The sequence below is a fragment of the Thamnophis sirtalis genome, unplaced genomic scaffold (genome assembly GCF_051295495.1).
Source record: "Thamnophis sirtalis isolate CommonGarterSnake01/CBP01778 unplaced genomic scaffold, rThaSir2_p1.2 scaffold_5, whole genome shotgun sequence".
Classification (NCBI taxonomy): Eukaryota; Metazoa; Chordata; class Lepidosauria; order Squamata; family Natricidae; genus Thamnophis; species Thamnophis sirtalis.
Window position 1 is genome coordinate 71,356,066 of NW_028261385.1, and position 14,630 is coordinate 71,370,695.

Here is a 14,630-nt window from a genome sequence, read left to right on the forward strand (position 1 = left end):
CTTAAGTATTTTCAGATATCTGAAGCTTGTGCTAGTTTTTATTTAAGATTAATCAAAAGTTCTATTATTTCCTCAAATGGAATGTCAATTACATACTTCACCATGAAAAATAAAACGTGAAATCTTATTTATTTTGGTTTAGGATTTTGCTTTGCAATCATGTTCTGTGTAAAAAGCAGTTTATAGAAATTCCCCCTTTTCATCTTGTGTAATGTACCATATCAGTCTAAAAAATGGAATTTGATACAAATAAGGCATCCATTAAGTTTAAAGATTCTCAGCAATATTTATTTTGAGAACAAAATACTTTATTTGTCAATAAAACTATAGTTTACAGTAGAATATACTAAATAAATTATGTAATTTATCCTTTACAAGCAATATATCTAATCACAAATATTTCAAAGACAATATATGTACACAACATAAGGCTTTGTTATAAATAGCTTCTTTATTTCACTAATAAACAGTGAAAATTTCTTTATAGAAGATAGTTTCCATAAAGTTATGTGCAGACATACTACCTCTTGTATGAAATTAACAGATGAGCAATCATAATTCTGGAGGGAAGGGAGAAAAGCAGAATTGGTTTATAGAATAGTCACCACTATGAAGATGGCTCTTTAAATAGGAAAGGTGGATTAGATATTTTTGTCCATGATCACTGAATACATGCAAATGAAAATACCACCTTCAAGTCCTGAAAAGACAATAGGAAAGTAGAAGTAGCAGCTAAAAAGATGGAAGAGGCAAGGCTTCACAGTTGAGCAGGCAACAGCAGGCCATGATTAATTGTGGAATGTTTCCCATCTCATCTGCTGAGTCTAGGGTGGGATGTCTATAGTTCAAGAACGGTTTGATGATTTCTGTAGAGCTCTGATGATTAAGACTTTGTTTACCAGGCTTAACAAAAATTTTCCTCATAAATCTGAAGTGCAGAAAGTGCATTTGTTAAAATATGCTCATTTTCTTTCATCTTCTGTTACTGTAAAAAGAAAAAAAAACATTTTACAAAAGAATAAAATTCAGGAGTCTTATTTGCTTACACGTGTAAAACTGGAAAATATATTGCTGCCTTTATGTACTGCTTTTTGTCCTAAGATAGATATAGATCAGCTTTTCTATAGTAACCACACCATATTTTAATACTGCATGTTTATTGTACAATAATGACAGCCACATGCTGCAATGATCTATTTTTCTTCTTCTAAAAACACAAAATGGTACCCATTAGAAACTGTTTTTTGAGTAATACTTTAGCAGTTAAAATCGAATCTCCAGTGGTAGAATAATAATATTTGGGACGTTTTTATGGTCTGCTCCCAATTATACATATATTTGCCTTTCTTTTCTCTCCTTATTGTTCACTCTTTTTCAGTGGGTGTTCCAATTCTATTACATGTGACCAAATCTGCAGCAATTTCAAGTTAATAAGTTTGTTTTTAGAAACAAAAATATATGCTAATAATACAATAAAAACATGCTGCCTATGTGCCTGCTAAATATTTTGGTAGAAAACAAAAGTCACTCAATATCAAACTGATAACATATCACTTTTCTTCACGTGATATACTTTATTAGAAAAACATGTTTGTGTATTTCAGAAAGGTAGTATCTTTGAGCTGAAGGACAGTACTGCCCTATTCTTGAGAATTTCATAGGAGGACTGATTGTGAGACCACAATATAATATCGCCTGTGCAGTCAGAATTAAAACTGCTAGAAAGTCTGGCTTCAAAGGTAGTTCTTCTCCATCTATTTTTAACAATACCAATGTTTGTTTACTGCTTAGACAAGAATTTGGCGCATTCCTTGGTCTCGCCTTCCTCCACTGGAGACAATGGATACCCCCAGCCCCGCCCGTACCACCATAGGTGCCCCCGATACAAGTGACATCGAGCTAGTTATGCCCCCCCTCGAGTTTGACACTCCTTTAGTAGGTTATAAACTAGTAGATCATGTTGGTAATTAATACTTAAAACTGGGAGTTATATTGATGACCTATATTTTCCCCATTAAAATTTAAAACAGGCAACTGTTTTATTTTTAAAAGGTTTAAAAAGCTTTATGGAGAACAATCATTCTGTTAAATACTGTAATGCAGTTACATTTACAATCTATTTTTTTTTAAAAACCTGAACTTATGAAACTGATAATTGGGATAAGTAGCAGTACATTATTGATTTGTTTTGAACTCTCCTGGCAAATAGTGAGTTTTATACAAACCTGTATACAAATGACATGTCAAGTCAAATAAAAGATGCCTATGCTATTTTATCAGCAATAGGTGGCAGCATTGTGTTTTGAAAGACAACATTGAAACTTGTTTACTGTTTCTTTGAAGACTTAGAAGGTTCTAGTTTTGGCAATAGCATTAATTCATTTAACAAAATAGTTGCAATGCTGATTTTAATCTTGAGAAATAATTGATAAAGAGATTGTTGCTAACATTATAATTGAATTATTGTATACTCTGCATGAAATTATTAAATGCATGCATGATTTGACTTTATCCCACAAAGAACAAGCTTGAAAAACTGTTCAGAGCCAGTAATCACTAGGAATAAGCTGTGTTCAAAAGTTGCTCATTCTTACTTAATACCTCCAGTAGTGACGCATATTACATCCAATGACAACAGAACTTGATAAAAAGGCCCTGAGATTATGTTTGGCCATACATATCTAATGGCATTGAATCTTTGACTTGTTTAGTTCAGCTTTTTTACTCAATGTTCTTTCTCCCTTCCTGTATGCCTTGAATTTATTGTGAGTTATTTTGTATTCATGCACAACGCTAGTCAAAATAAAAAGATAAAAATCATCTTAGGATAATGTTTTACTTTAAAATGAAAGCAGGGATTTCTAATAGAATCTTGGCTGCTCGGATCAAGCTTTTCACTCAGAGTAACTAGGGTGCCTGTGTATATGAATGCTAACACTTGGACAAAAGAGCAAAAACAAAGACTGCTTATTGGTGATTTCCACTTTTTGTTGCTTTGCTACAGACAAACTTTGACTCAAGAAGAGGCTGCTGTGTTTGGTTTCAAAAGTAAGAGACTCACACAGAGTTTGCTTCTCAAGATGAAATAATGAGGTATAAACATAGGTCTTTCAGTGCATATAGACATACAAATATTCTCATTCTCTCTCTCTCTCTCTCTCTCTCTCTCTCTCTCTCTCTCTCTCTCTCTCCTCCCTCCCTCCCTCTATACATACATACAACAAAAAGATGTGCTTATTTATTCACACACAGACACATTTATTCACACACATAAAGTAAGAGAGGCCCAGAATTTCAGCAGCTGATAGAATGGTTTTGCAGCTAAGTAACAAACTATTTATTCTGAGTATGGTTGTTACAATCAGCCAAAACTAGAACATTAAAGAAAACTTTCTGAGCCGAGGGCTGCATTGTGCTATCTTTTTACAGTTCCCCTGCAGAAAGCTGTTATGGTTAATAAAAATTAAAAAAATGGATGCAAATATTCTGACATCTGCCATGTTGAATATAGAGGCAGTGCTGACACAGGCAGTTGCCGGAAAGTACTCTGACATTACAGTATTCCTAACAGTTTCCTTTTCCCTAGAATCTGTATTTTTTCCCAAAAAGGTATATTTTATTTCTTAAAATATAATCATTAGGGTCAAGAAACACTTATTCTTGAATACAATCCTAAAACAGGATTATTTATAGTAGTACTCCCAAACATGGTCTATTTTAATGAATATGCAAATGGAAACACTATGGGAAATTAACAGAATAATCTGTAGGAATAGGAATAGGAATAAGTTTATTTATAGGCCGCCCTTTTCCCTGAGGGGACTCAGGGCGACTAACAACTTATAGGGAGGGGATACAAACAGTAACATATAACATAACACATAATTAAAAAATAAACAACATTCATTCAGCATTCGGGTGGGGGCGAATCAAATCTTTACCCCCAGGCCTGGCGGGATAGCCAGCTCTTGAGGGCTGCGCGGAAGGTCTGAAGGGTGGTGAGGGTACGAATCTCCACGGGGAGATCATTCCAGAGGGTCGGAGCTGCTACTGAAAAGGCTCTCCTCCGCATAGTGGCCAGCCGGCACTGGCTGGCAGATGGCACTCGGAGGAGGCCTAATCTATGAGATCTAATCGGTCTCGAGGAGGTAATTGGCAGGAGGCGGTCTCTCAAGTACCCAGATCCACTACCATGAAGGGCTTTATAGGTGGTAAGAAGCACCTTGAAGCGCACACGGAGATCAACAGGTAGCCAGCGCAGCTCGCGGAGGATAGGTGTTATGTGGGTGAACCGAGGTGCACCCACAATCACTCGCGCGGCCGCGTTTTGGACTAGCTGAAGTCGCCGGATGCTCTTCAAGGGCAGCCCCATGTAGAGCACGTTGCAGTATTCCAGCCTAGAGGTCACGAGGGTGTGAGTGACTGTTGTGAGGGCCTCCCGATTTAGGTAGGGTCGCAACTGGCGCACCAGGCGAACCTGGGCAAATGCCCCCCTGGTCACAGCCGACAGGTGGTAATCAAAGGTCAGCTGTGGGTCCAGGAGGACTCCCAAGTTGCGAACCCTGTCTGAGGGGTGTAAAATTTGGCCCCCAGCCTGAGCGGTGGAACGCTAACCAAATTATAATAATAATTATAATGTAATAATAACCAATCTGCTAGTTCCATCACAGCCACAAAGGAGATGAAGAGAAAACGTCAGAGACACTTCCCAGGTGGCCCAGGGTCACTTTCATTACTGAGATCCTTGAAATACAAAGACTGTGCAGGGAATCAAAGGAGGCTTAGGAGACAAGAATTGAGTGGTAGGATAAACTGAGAGTTCCCACTTGTGGGAAATTGATTCACTCATGGATCTGCAAAACTCTAATGCTTTACTTGAAAACCATTTCCTAAACTAAAAATAAACCTATTATCAAACAAAGGTGTAATCATCATGTATGGAGGTCCTCAAAATTTGAGCATCCTGCATTATCAATGTTGTAAAAATGCGAAGAGATAGCTTGGAAATACTTTACATTTTCTAGTTTATGGAAAGGCATACTTAGGAATGAAATATTTACACTATACCGTGAGCAGATTACAACATGCAATGATTCAAAGGCAAGTTAAAAGATAAATGCTTTAAAAATGTAATTAAAACACTAGTAACATGATTGGACCACTTACTAAATATACATCCAGGACAGAAGCATTATCAGTCTCAGTTTCCACCGTGCTCTGTTCTGAAGTCAAGCAGATGGCACTGTCTTCTAAAGTGAATGTTGAACTTGAAGGCAACCCTTTACTGAATGGGAAAAGAATATACAATAAGCATTCATAAAATGAAGAACTATTTTGGCCATTCCTGGCCTATTAAAGAGCTTTTTTTCCACATTTGTCAAGGTCTGGTTAATGCTGGGTTGCCATGCAACTCTACCAAAATATTACTTAATCAAAGACCAAGCCCTTTGGCATCCAGAAACTTGCCAGGCCTCGATGCTACAATACACTTAGCTGTTCTCAAGCATTTTGTCTAGAAACACAATCTCCTGAATTGTGATTTTACTATATATACCTAGTATGCATTATATTAAAATACTTATCAGGAACAATAGAAATACTCCTTTGGATACTAAAAAAAATCTCCACTTAATTATATATCCTCATTATATTCCAATGCTACAAAAACAACTTCCCAACTTTACACTAGGGAAAAACCGGTCATGTATAAATTGTTGTTGACAGTGTCATAAATAAACTTAATGTATTTATATACACTATGATTTCCAGAAGTCAGCAGCCTAAAGGCACTTCTGCATTCTTTGTCTGTTTATACAAACAACATCCACACACAACCTAAGAGCTGTTAATTTATTATGGTTATTTAGAAACAGGAAAAGCAAAACCTGATACACCCATAGAATGAGACAGGCTCCAGAGTGAGTGATATGTTGTGGCTTTTCCTGTTTTATTCATCTCATGCTATAAATATATTATTACAGCTGTGACTAAATAATCTGTCACATTAAAGAGTTTATTCATGTGTTTTTGCACAGATTTTAGAACGATTCGTAATTCAAAGAACAGTAACATTTCCATAAAAACCTGTATAGTAGTTACCTTTCTATCAAAATAGGAAGGGAAGTACTTCCGTAACATAATATATACACATTTATGAATGAGCACGAAGGCAGTTTGTTTGTTTGTTTGTTTGTTTATTATTTATTTATTTATTTATTTATTTATTATTTATTTATATTTATTTATTATTTATTTATTTATTTATTTATTTATTTATTTATTTATTTATTATTTGTCTTGTATGCCGTCCACTCCCGGAGGACTCCGGGCGGCTCACAAAAGACAAGGGAAAGGGGGGAATGAGACAAAGACAACATATTAAAAACAAAACCAACATTCACAATTTCTGTGGAGGTAGATGCTTCTCAGCTCCCCCCAGCCTGCTGGAACAGCCAGGACTTGGTGGCTTTGCGGAAGGCCGGGAGGGTAGTAAGGATCCGGATCTCAACAGGGAGCTCGTTCCAGAGGGCCGGAGCTGCAACAGAGAAGGCCCTCCCCCGGGGAGTCGCCAGCTGACATTGGCTGGCAGATGGAATCCGGAGGAGACCCAACCTGTGTGATCTAATTGGTCTGAGAGAGGTAATCGGCAGGAGGCGGTCTCTCAGGTACCCAGGTCCGATGCCATGTAGGGCTTTATAGGTAGCGACCAGCACCTTGAAGCAGATTCGGAGACTGATAGGTAGCCAGTGCAGCTCGCGGAGGATAGGTGTAACGTGGGTGTACCTTGGTGCACCCACAATCGTTCGCGCGGCTGCATTCTGGACTAATTGGAGTCTTCGAACACTCTTCAAGGGCAGCCCCATGTAGAGCGCATTACAATAATCCAGTCTTGAGGTCACAAGGGCGTGAGTGACTGTCTGAAGGGCCTCCTGATCCAGGTAGGGTCGCAATTGGTGCACCAGGCGAACCTGGGCAAAGGTCCCCCTGGTCACAGCCGACAGATGGTGTTCTAGAGTCAGCTGTGGGTCCAGGAGGACTCCCAAATTGCGAACCCTCTCTGAGGGGCGTATAATTTCGCCCCCCAGCCTGAGAGATGGAACAGTTGGACAATCTTTGGGAGGGAACATCAGAAGCCACTCGGTCTTGTCTGGATTGAGTGCCAACTTGTTTGCTCCCATCCAGACTCTAACAGCCTCCAGGCACTGGCACATCACTTCTACTGCTTCGCTGAGTTGGCACGGGGCAGACAGATACAGCTGCGTATCGTCTGCATATTGGTGATACTTAATCCCGTGCCGGCGTATGATCTCACCCAGCGGCTTCATGTAGATGTTAAATAGGAGGGGGGACAGGACCGAACCCTGCGGCACCCCATACTTGAGGGGCCTTGGGGTCGATCTCTGCCCTCCGACCAACACCGACTGCGACCTGTCCGAAAGGTAGGAGGAGAACCACCGCAAAACGGTGCCTCTCACCCCCACCTCTCGTAACCGTCGCAGAAGGATACCATGGTCGATGGTATCGAAGGCCGCTGAGAGGTCAAGAAGCACAAGGATAGAGGGGTAACCCCTATCCCTGGCCCGCCAGAGATCATCGATCAGCACGACCAAAGCAGTTTCCGTGCTGTAACCAGGCCTGAAACCCGACTGAAAAGAGTCTAGATAATCGGCTTCATCCAAGGACCGTCGGAGTTGCGAGGCCACCACTTTCTCAACAACCTTCCCTACAAAGGGAAGGTTGGAGACTGGACGATAGTTGCTCAAAATGGCTGGGTCCAAAGACGATTTCTTCAGGAGGGGTCTCACCACCGCATCCTTTAGGAGGGGTGGGAAGATCCCCTCCTGGAGAGAGGTGTTCACAATCGTCTGGATCTAGCCGCGTGTCACCTCCCTGCTGGTCGAGACCAGCCAGGAGGGACATGGGTCCAGTATACAAGTGGAGGCACTCACCGCTCCCATGGCCTTGTCCACTTCATCAGGAGAAGCCCGTTGAAACTCAATCCATAAAGCATGCTCAAGACCCTCCCCCGGTACCTCGGCTGGTATCGTGCAATTGGAGTCCAGCTCTGTCCGAATCCGAGCGACTTTATCCGTCAAATACTGAACAAATTCCTCAGCTCTACCCTGTAGAGGGTCACCTGCATCCCTCCCTTTCAGGAGGGAGAGGGTTATTCTAAACAAGGCTGTTGGGTGCGATTCGGCGGATGCAATAAGGGCGGCAAAATGCGAACATTTCGCTGCCCGTATTGCCACGAGATAGGCTCTAATAAAGGCTCTCATCAGTGCTCGGTCTGATTCAGATTTACTGGCCCTCCAGCGGCGCTCTAGGCGTCTCTTTTGGCGTTTCATCTCCCGGAGTTCCTCGGTGAACCAAGGAGCCCTCCTGGATCCGCTGCCTCGGAGAGGTCGCAAAGGCGCAATCCGGTTTAGAGCCCCCGCCGCCGCTGTATTCCAAGAAGCGACTAAGGACTCCACCGGATTGTGGACGATAGTGTCAGGTATTTCTCCAAGCGCCGTCTGAAACCCCATTGGGTCCATCAGGCGCCTGGGGCGGAACCACCTAATCGGTTCCTCCTCCCTACAGTGGGGGATTGGCCTCCGAAAGTCAAGCCTCAGCAGGAAGTGATCAGACCATGACAAGGGCAAGGTTTTAATGCCCTTCAACTCTAGATCACATCTCCACTGCTCCGACAGAAATACAAGGTCAAGTGTGTGACCCGCTGAATGAGTCGAACCTCGAATTACTTGGGTCAAGTCCATGGCTGTCATGGAAGCCATGAACTCCTGCGCCCCATCAGAGCATTCACCAAGTGTAGGCAAATTGAAATCCCCCAGAACCATAAGCCTGGGGAACTCCACCGCCAACTCGGCTACTGACTCGAGGAGCGAGGGGAGGGCTGTTGCAACGCTGTTGGGAGGTAGGTACGTTAGCAACAGACCCACTTGACCACCAAGGTCCAGTTCTATAGCCACAAGACTAGTTTGGCTTCACAGATAAATTATTGTGGCTTGAGCAAGATTGTTATTCATATACACATCACTAGAGCAGGCCAAAGCTTTATCGTGCCTTAAGAAAGCTAGGGTTCATAGGCTCAAGTCCAATGATCCAGGGCACGCCTAAAGTTTTCCCAGGGCTAAAAGCAAACAATCGTGGCACAGGTGGGCTTTAGATACCATTATTTCCACACAGGCTTTGCCAGAAACATTGCTTTGCTTCTACCCACCCATGTTTCTGATTTGCCCTTGTTTGATGAAGCTTTGGCTTCTTCAGCTGCTCTCTGCTGGATATCTTTATAAATGTTGGCCTCACTGTTAAATTTATTGTGAATTACTGGTTTTAGGTATTTCAGATTATTTACCCATTAGCTTCCTAATACCCTCATATCTTTAAAAGAGTTGGGAGAATTTAATCAGACCCACATTAGTTATGGCACTATCGTAAGCAGTTATATTCTTTTTTTTTAATCCCACTTTTTCCCAAAAGAAGCCACAGCTCTCTTTTCTCCACATTTTTCCCCACACAATTGTTTGAAATAGGTTAGCCTAAGAGCTAGAGACTCATCCAAAGTTACTTAGGATCACTCAATAAAAACCTCAACCTGGGCATTCACAGTTCTAATTCATTCTTTAAAAATATATAGTGCCAGACCTTCTTTTTAAAATTTTAAGAATTATTATAATTTTCCCCAATCCCCAAAGGCTATGAATGAATACTAAAACAAGCAAAAAAAGAAAAAAATAATCTTGGCAATAAAACCCAAACCAAAGCTTAAGACAGATACCCTCAATCAAAAGAGGCGCGTAGTCAAAATCCACCGAAGTAAATCCCCAATGGGGGCTGCACGTATTTCTTATCTACATTCCCTTATCAGAAGGGGGGAAGGAACTCTCAATAGACATTCTCTAAATGATTAAATTGGATGGCCAGATTTAATGCAGATTATATCCCATATTCTGCTATGCGTAGCTTAAAAGGCAATGATCAATCTAAATAGGAATTTCTATTTCAAGAATCCTAAAGTCATTTGTAAATTTCCTCCTAAAAAGCTCCATTAAGAAGCTCAATATGTTATGAATAAATTAAATAGCCATCTGACAGTTAAGGGAGATGTGAAACTATTTTTAAAATTGCCCTATGGATTGTATGTATCTTTCTCAATCTCGGGTGCTCTATCATAGGCTTGGGAGTTTGAGGGTTCAACATCTTAGCTGTTCCTAGCACTTCCCTCTTCTGGACAAAGAGCTCTGATGTTCTCCTTGGGATCTGTTGAAGCCATTCTCGCAGCTTAGGAGTCACAGCCCTACAACCACTGGGCTTTACTTTCCACATCTCCTCTAGTTTGTCCTTCAGACCCTGGTATTTCTCCAATTTCTCATACTGGTTCTTTCTGATGTTGCTGTCATTTCGCACTGTTACATCTATCACCATCGCTGTCTTTTAGTCCTTACCTAGTACCACAATGTACTCTTGAGTTGCCAGTACCTGCCTGTCTATCTGGATTTGAAAGACCCCTAGGATATTAGTACTGCTATTCTCCATGATCTTCTGTCTATTACAAGGATGGATTGATCAAAATTAATTCTTACAGTTAGGTGTATTTAGTTCATCACGCATACCTAGTCAAAGATATACCATAAAGGGCTTCCGGGGGAGGAGCTGTCGCCGTCGGGAGCTCAACGGAGCTCCCCTCAGAGTTCTGGTCTGTATATCTTATAAGATCTATAGATATCTCCCCTTTCTGGCAGAAAGGGGCAGGGAGAAGTTCAGTCGTTAGGATCTCTTTGTAATTCACAGCTTTTTTCCCCCCGCTGTGAACGGAGAAGAGGTTCAACAATAGCTGAGCTTTTACTCCAGCCAGTTCTTCTCAGCTGCTTTTTTTTTGCAGCCCTAGGCAGGTTGCCCCCCCCCCCCTCAGGACAAAGCTAAGCTATTTAAAATCAATTCGAGCGGGGACCATTCCTGAGAAATCTTTTTTATTACTATTCAAAATACCAGCTTCAATTTTGTAAAAGGTTTCTTTGTCTAGCTGCGTTACAAGATGGCGATTTTATAGCTTCTGCATTTGATATGTGACGTACTCAATCAGCTCTACTCTCCTGAAGACTTCTCCTTATTAACTGTTAAAAGATTACAAATAGTATCCCATCTAAAACTGAGGGGAGCAGAGACTTTGTTTGTTGGCTTGTTTGTTTGCTCGTTTTTTTTTATAATGGCTCCCAAATCGAAGCAGTCCAAGCGCTTCCTTAATAACACATCTCAAGAAATTGCTATAAAGTCGCTGCCCTTGCCTCCTACGCCCTCTACTGGAGACTTGTTAACGCAAGAATTTCTTTTTGAAACCCTTAAAAATTTCAGACAGGAAATCAATCAACTTATATCGGACTTATATGATAAATTTGATGCCAAAATTGCTCAAACAAAGGAGGATATGATCGGAATTATGACAGTTATGACAGACTATATTGCTGGAATGGAGGATAAATTGGAACTTTTGGAAGAAACTAACTCTAATTTGACATCTAAAATTCAAACGTTACAACAGGAAATTGAAAATGCTCAAAAACAACTTGTCATGATAAATTATAATAAGACTGCATTTGCAATAAGAGTTAGAGGATTGCGTGAAAAGGAACAGGAGAATTTGAAACAGACCTTTTTTGAGGCTCTTAGCCGTTCGGTGGGAAGTCCGGGACTTAACTTTGATTGGCAGATTCAAAAAATTTACCGCCAGAACTCGTGTGTAGCAAAACAGCGACAGCTTCCGAGGGACATAATTATATATTTCACCACAAGGGAATCCAGAAATGCGATAATACAGAAGCTCTACAATAAGAGGCTGAGAATTGATGGACAGGACTTGATTGTTTTTAAAGAAATACCATCTCAAATATTAAGAGCAAGGAGAGACTACACTTTCTTAACTGAAGAACTCAGAAATTCTCAGATACAGTATAAATGAGAAGTACCATCTGGCATTACAGTCACATTTGAGAATCAAAAACATCGTCTTAATTCTGTTTGTGAAGCCCGAGATTTTTATTACAAGATCCTGAAGGCGGGACTTCCTGAATCATCCGGACTTGGAGAAAGACAAGGAGAAGGAGAAGACAAGCAGCGGGACACGTGGCTACAAGGCGGAGGGCGTTGCTTTCCTCTTCCGGAAGGGCAGAAGAGTAAAGAATAAAGATCCAGCGATGCCTTTAAAATACTTTTTAAATTTTTAGTTTGAATAAAATTTCATGATTCCTGTCTGGTATAAAATGGCAAAGCTGTATATCGATGATGAGATATTGAGACTGAAAGAAGCGGTGCTGATTTTGGACATATATTGTATGGGACCTATATAAGACTCGTTTGAACTCTAATTTAAATTGCGCATGAATTATTTTTCCGGGCGAGGAGAGCGGAGATCGTGATTTTCTTGAATTGTGGTTTGGGATGAACGGAGTTGAGAGGTGCGGGGTAGATGGAAGGGTAGTGAAAGTTCAATTAGATTACTTTGAGTCAAAATGTAAGCTGATTTTTGTATGAATTGCTATTTGAATATAAGGTTAAGAAAGATTAGTTGGAGAGTCTCCAGGAAGGTGGAGTAAATATGAGAGGAGTAATGGATGAGGATAAAATATATATGTGGACACGGGTAAAGGCAGGATGGAAGGTATAAAATTTATATGTGGATGTGGGTAAGGGCAGGATGGGAGGTGTTGGAAATGAAAAATGAAAGAGGCACTTGAGTCTTTAAATGGCTTTACAGAAAGGTTTGGATATTTGGATAAAAAAGAGATAAATTAAAGGTTTGGATATATAGATAAAGTGATAAGGCCCTTAGTTGGAGAATTCCATTTGATTAACTTACTTGGTTCCAATATAGTTTGAAATCCTGCAAGTAATAAAATAACTGAAATTAGGAATGAGGTACATTGTTTAAGATTTAAAGATGATGGGAAGCTGAGTTAATGTAGTGGGTTTGTTGATTTTTCCTGTTTTTCCTTTTTTGTGTGTGTGTCTTGGGTTTTTTATTTTTTATTTTTTTTACTATTTCTCTTTTTTTGTTTTTCCTTTATCTTTCATCTTTTAACTTTAAAGTTAGTTGGTTTTAATATACTCCAGTGCTTCATAAAGTATTATGCCGGGTATGGGACCTGGGAAGTCGTAAGGGGGTTAGGGAGGGGGGTCTACCGGGGGGAGGGTGGAGGGTGGAAATACAGTTTCAATTTTCAGAACAATAAGAATGCACTTGTATACTGTTGCTCTCTTTTCTTTTTTTTTCTTTTTCTCTTTTATTTTCTCTTTTTTTTATTTTTCTTAATTTTAGTGCAAAATATAAACTGAATAGATTAATGAATTGTAGAGATACACCAAAGTGAGGAGTAGAGGGAAAGAAGAGGGAGAAGTAAAGAGGGAGTGAGAGGGGAATGTAAGGAGGGTGAGATGGAGGGAAGGGGAGATGTCTGAGGGGGAAGGGAAGTAGAAGAGGGGAATGTTGGAGGGGAGAAATGAAAGTTGGAGGGGGAGAAGAAAGGGTGTATGGGGGATCGAAGTGTTATGTTGGTTTTTCATGGTGGAAGATTTATTGATTTTTTTTTATTATGCACAGTATATAAGTGATTGTATAAAATGAAATGAAAATGAAATAAAACAGTTTTAAAACTAAAAAAAATAAATAAATCACAAGGAAAAAAAAAAGATATACCATAAATGACAGATAGATATTCTTAATTTGAATTTCAATTATTATTGGATTCTTATTTTAAACAGAATGCTTAGTAAGTTTTGAAATACACCTCCAAGGGAAATTGGTTATACTACTTTGTAGGAAGATGGAAGCGCAGTGGCTCAATAGTTAAAATGCCGGGCTTGTTGGCTGGAAAGCCTGCACCCCAGACTTGAGACTGAGCACCACGTAATGGGGTGAGCTTGCGTTACTTGCTCCAATCTCTGCCAACCTAGCAGTTCAAAAGCATACAAATGTGAGTAGATGAATAGGTAGGCACCACTTTGGTGGAAAGGTAATAGCGCTCAGTGATGTCATGCTGGCCACATGGCCACAGAAATATCTTCACACAGCGCTGGCTCAATGACCTTGAAATGGAGATGACTACTGCCCCCTACTGTCCCCTATAGACAGCAACACCTAGCAGAGTAAAATCTGCAGTGACTCCTTTACTTTTTAAAAAAACCTTTGTAGGAGGATTATGATGAAAACCATATGAGGCGAGAAAGTAACACTAATTTGAACTTAGGAGCCAGTATGATGTTTCTTTTAAGAATATGTGAGATCAAAATAGATGAATGGTTTTATAAGAAGTGCCAAATTAGATAAAAAAACCAATTGATAATATCTAGGCTTCATTATCTACCTATATAGCAGACATGCAGAAATTTCAGAATTTAAATCTGCATGGTAAATTGGTGTAAATTCCATCACATCGTGCAATAAATCTTGCACATCATGGCAAAACATAAATTACTGATATTTCTTACAACATTTAATATTATTAAATCCATCCAATTCAGTTCAGTTTAACTAACAAAATACCCATTTATATTTCCAGGACATGGGTGAGACAAGATACTAACTCTACACTAATATCAACTGGCTCTTCCAAGATTATTATTTTTATTTCAGA

General features: G+C 40.0%; 1 protein-coding gene across 6 annotated transcripts in view; it reads right to left on the minus strand.

Annotated features, from left to right (window-relative positions):
• Positions 1-286: 286 nt before the first annotated feature.
• Positions 287-14,630, minus strand: part of PIP5K1B (phosphatidylinositol-4-phosphate 5-kinase type 1 beta) — an 82,379-nt gene continuing 68,035 nt past the window's right edge. For 5 of the 6 annotated variants that reach the window (XM_014052346.2, XM_087716009.1, XM_014052354.2 and 2 more), the window contains 2 exons: positions 5,167-5,284; positions 287-985 (listed from right to left, as the gene is read on the minus strand). In XM_014052346.2, the coding sequence (XP_013907821.1) occupies positions 983-985; positions 5,167-5,284 (121 nt within the window). In that variant the 3' untranslated portion in view covers positions 287-982. The remainder of the gene's footprint in view (positions 986-5,166; positions 5,285-14,630) is intronic. The other variant, XM_087716008.1, reaches the window with a different exon arrangement.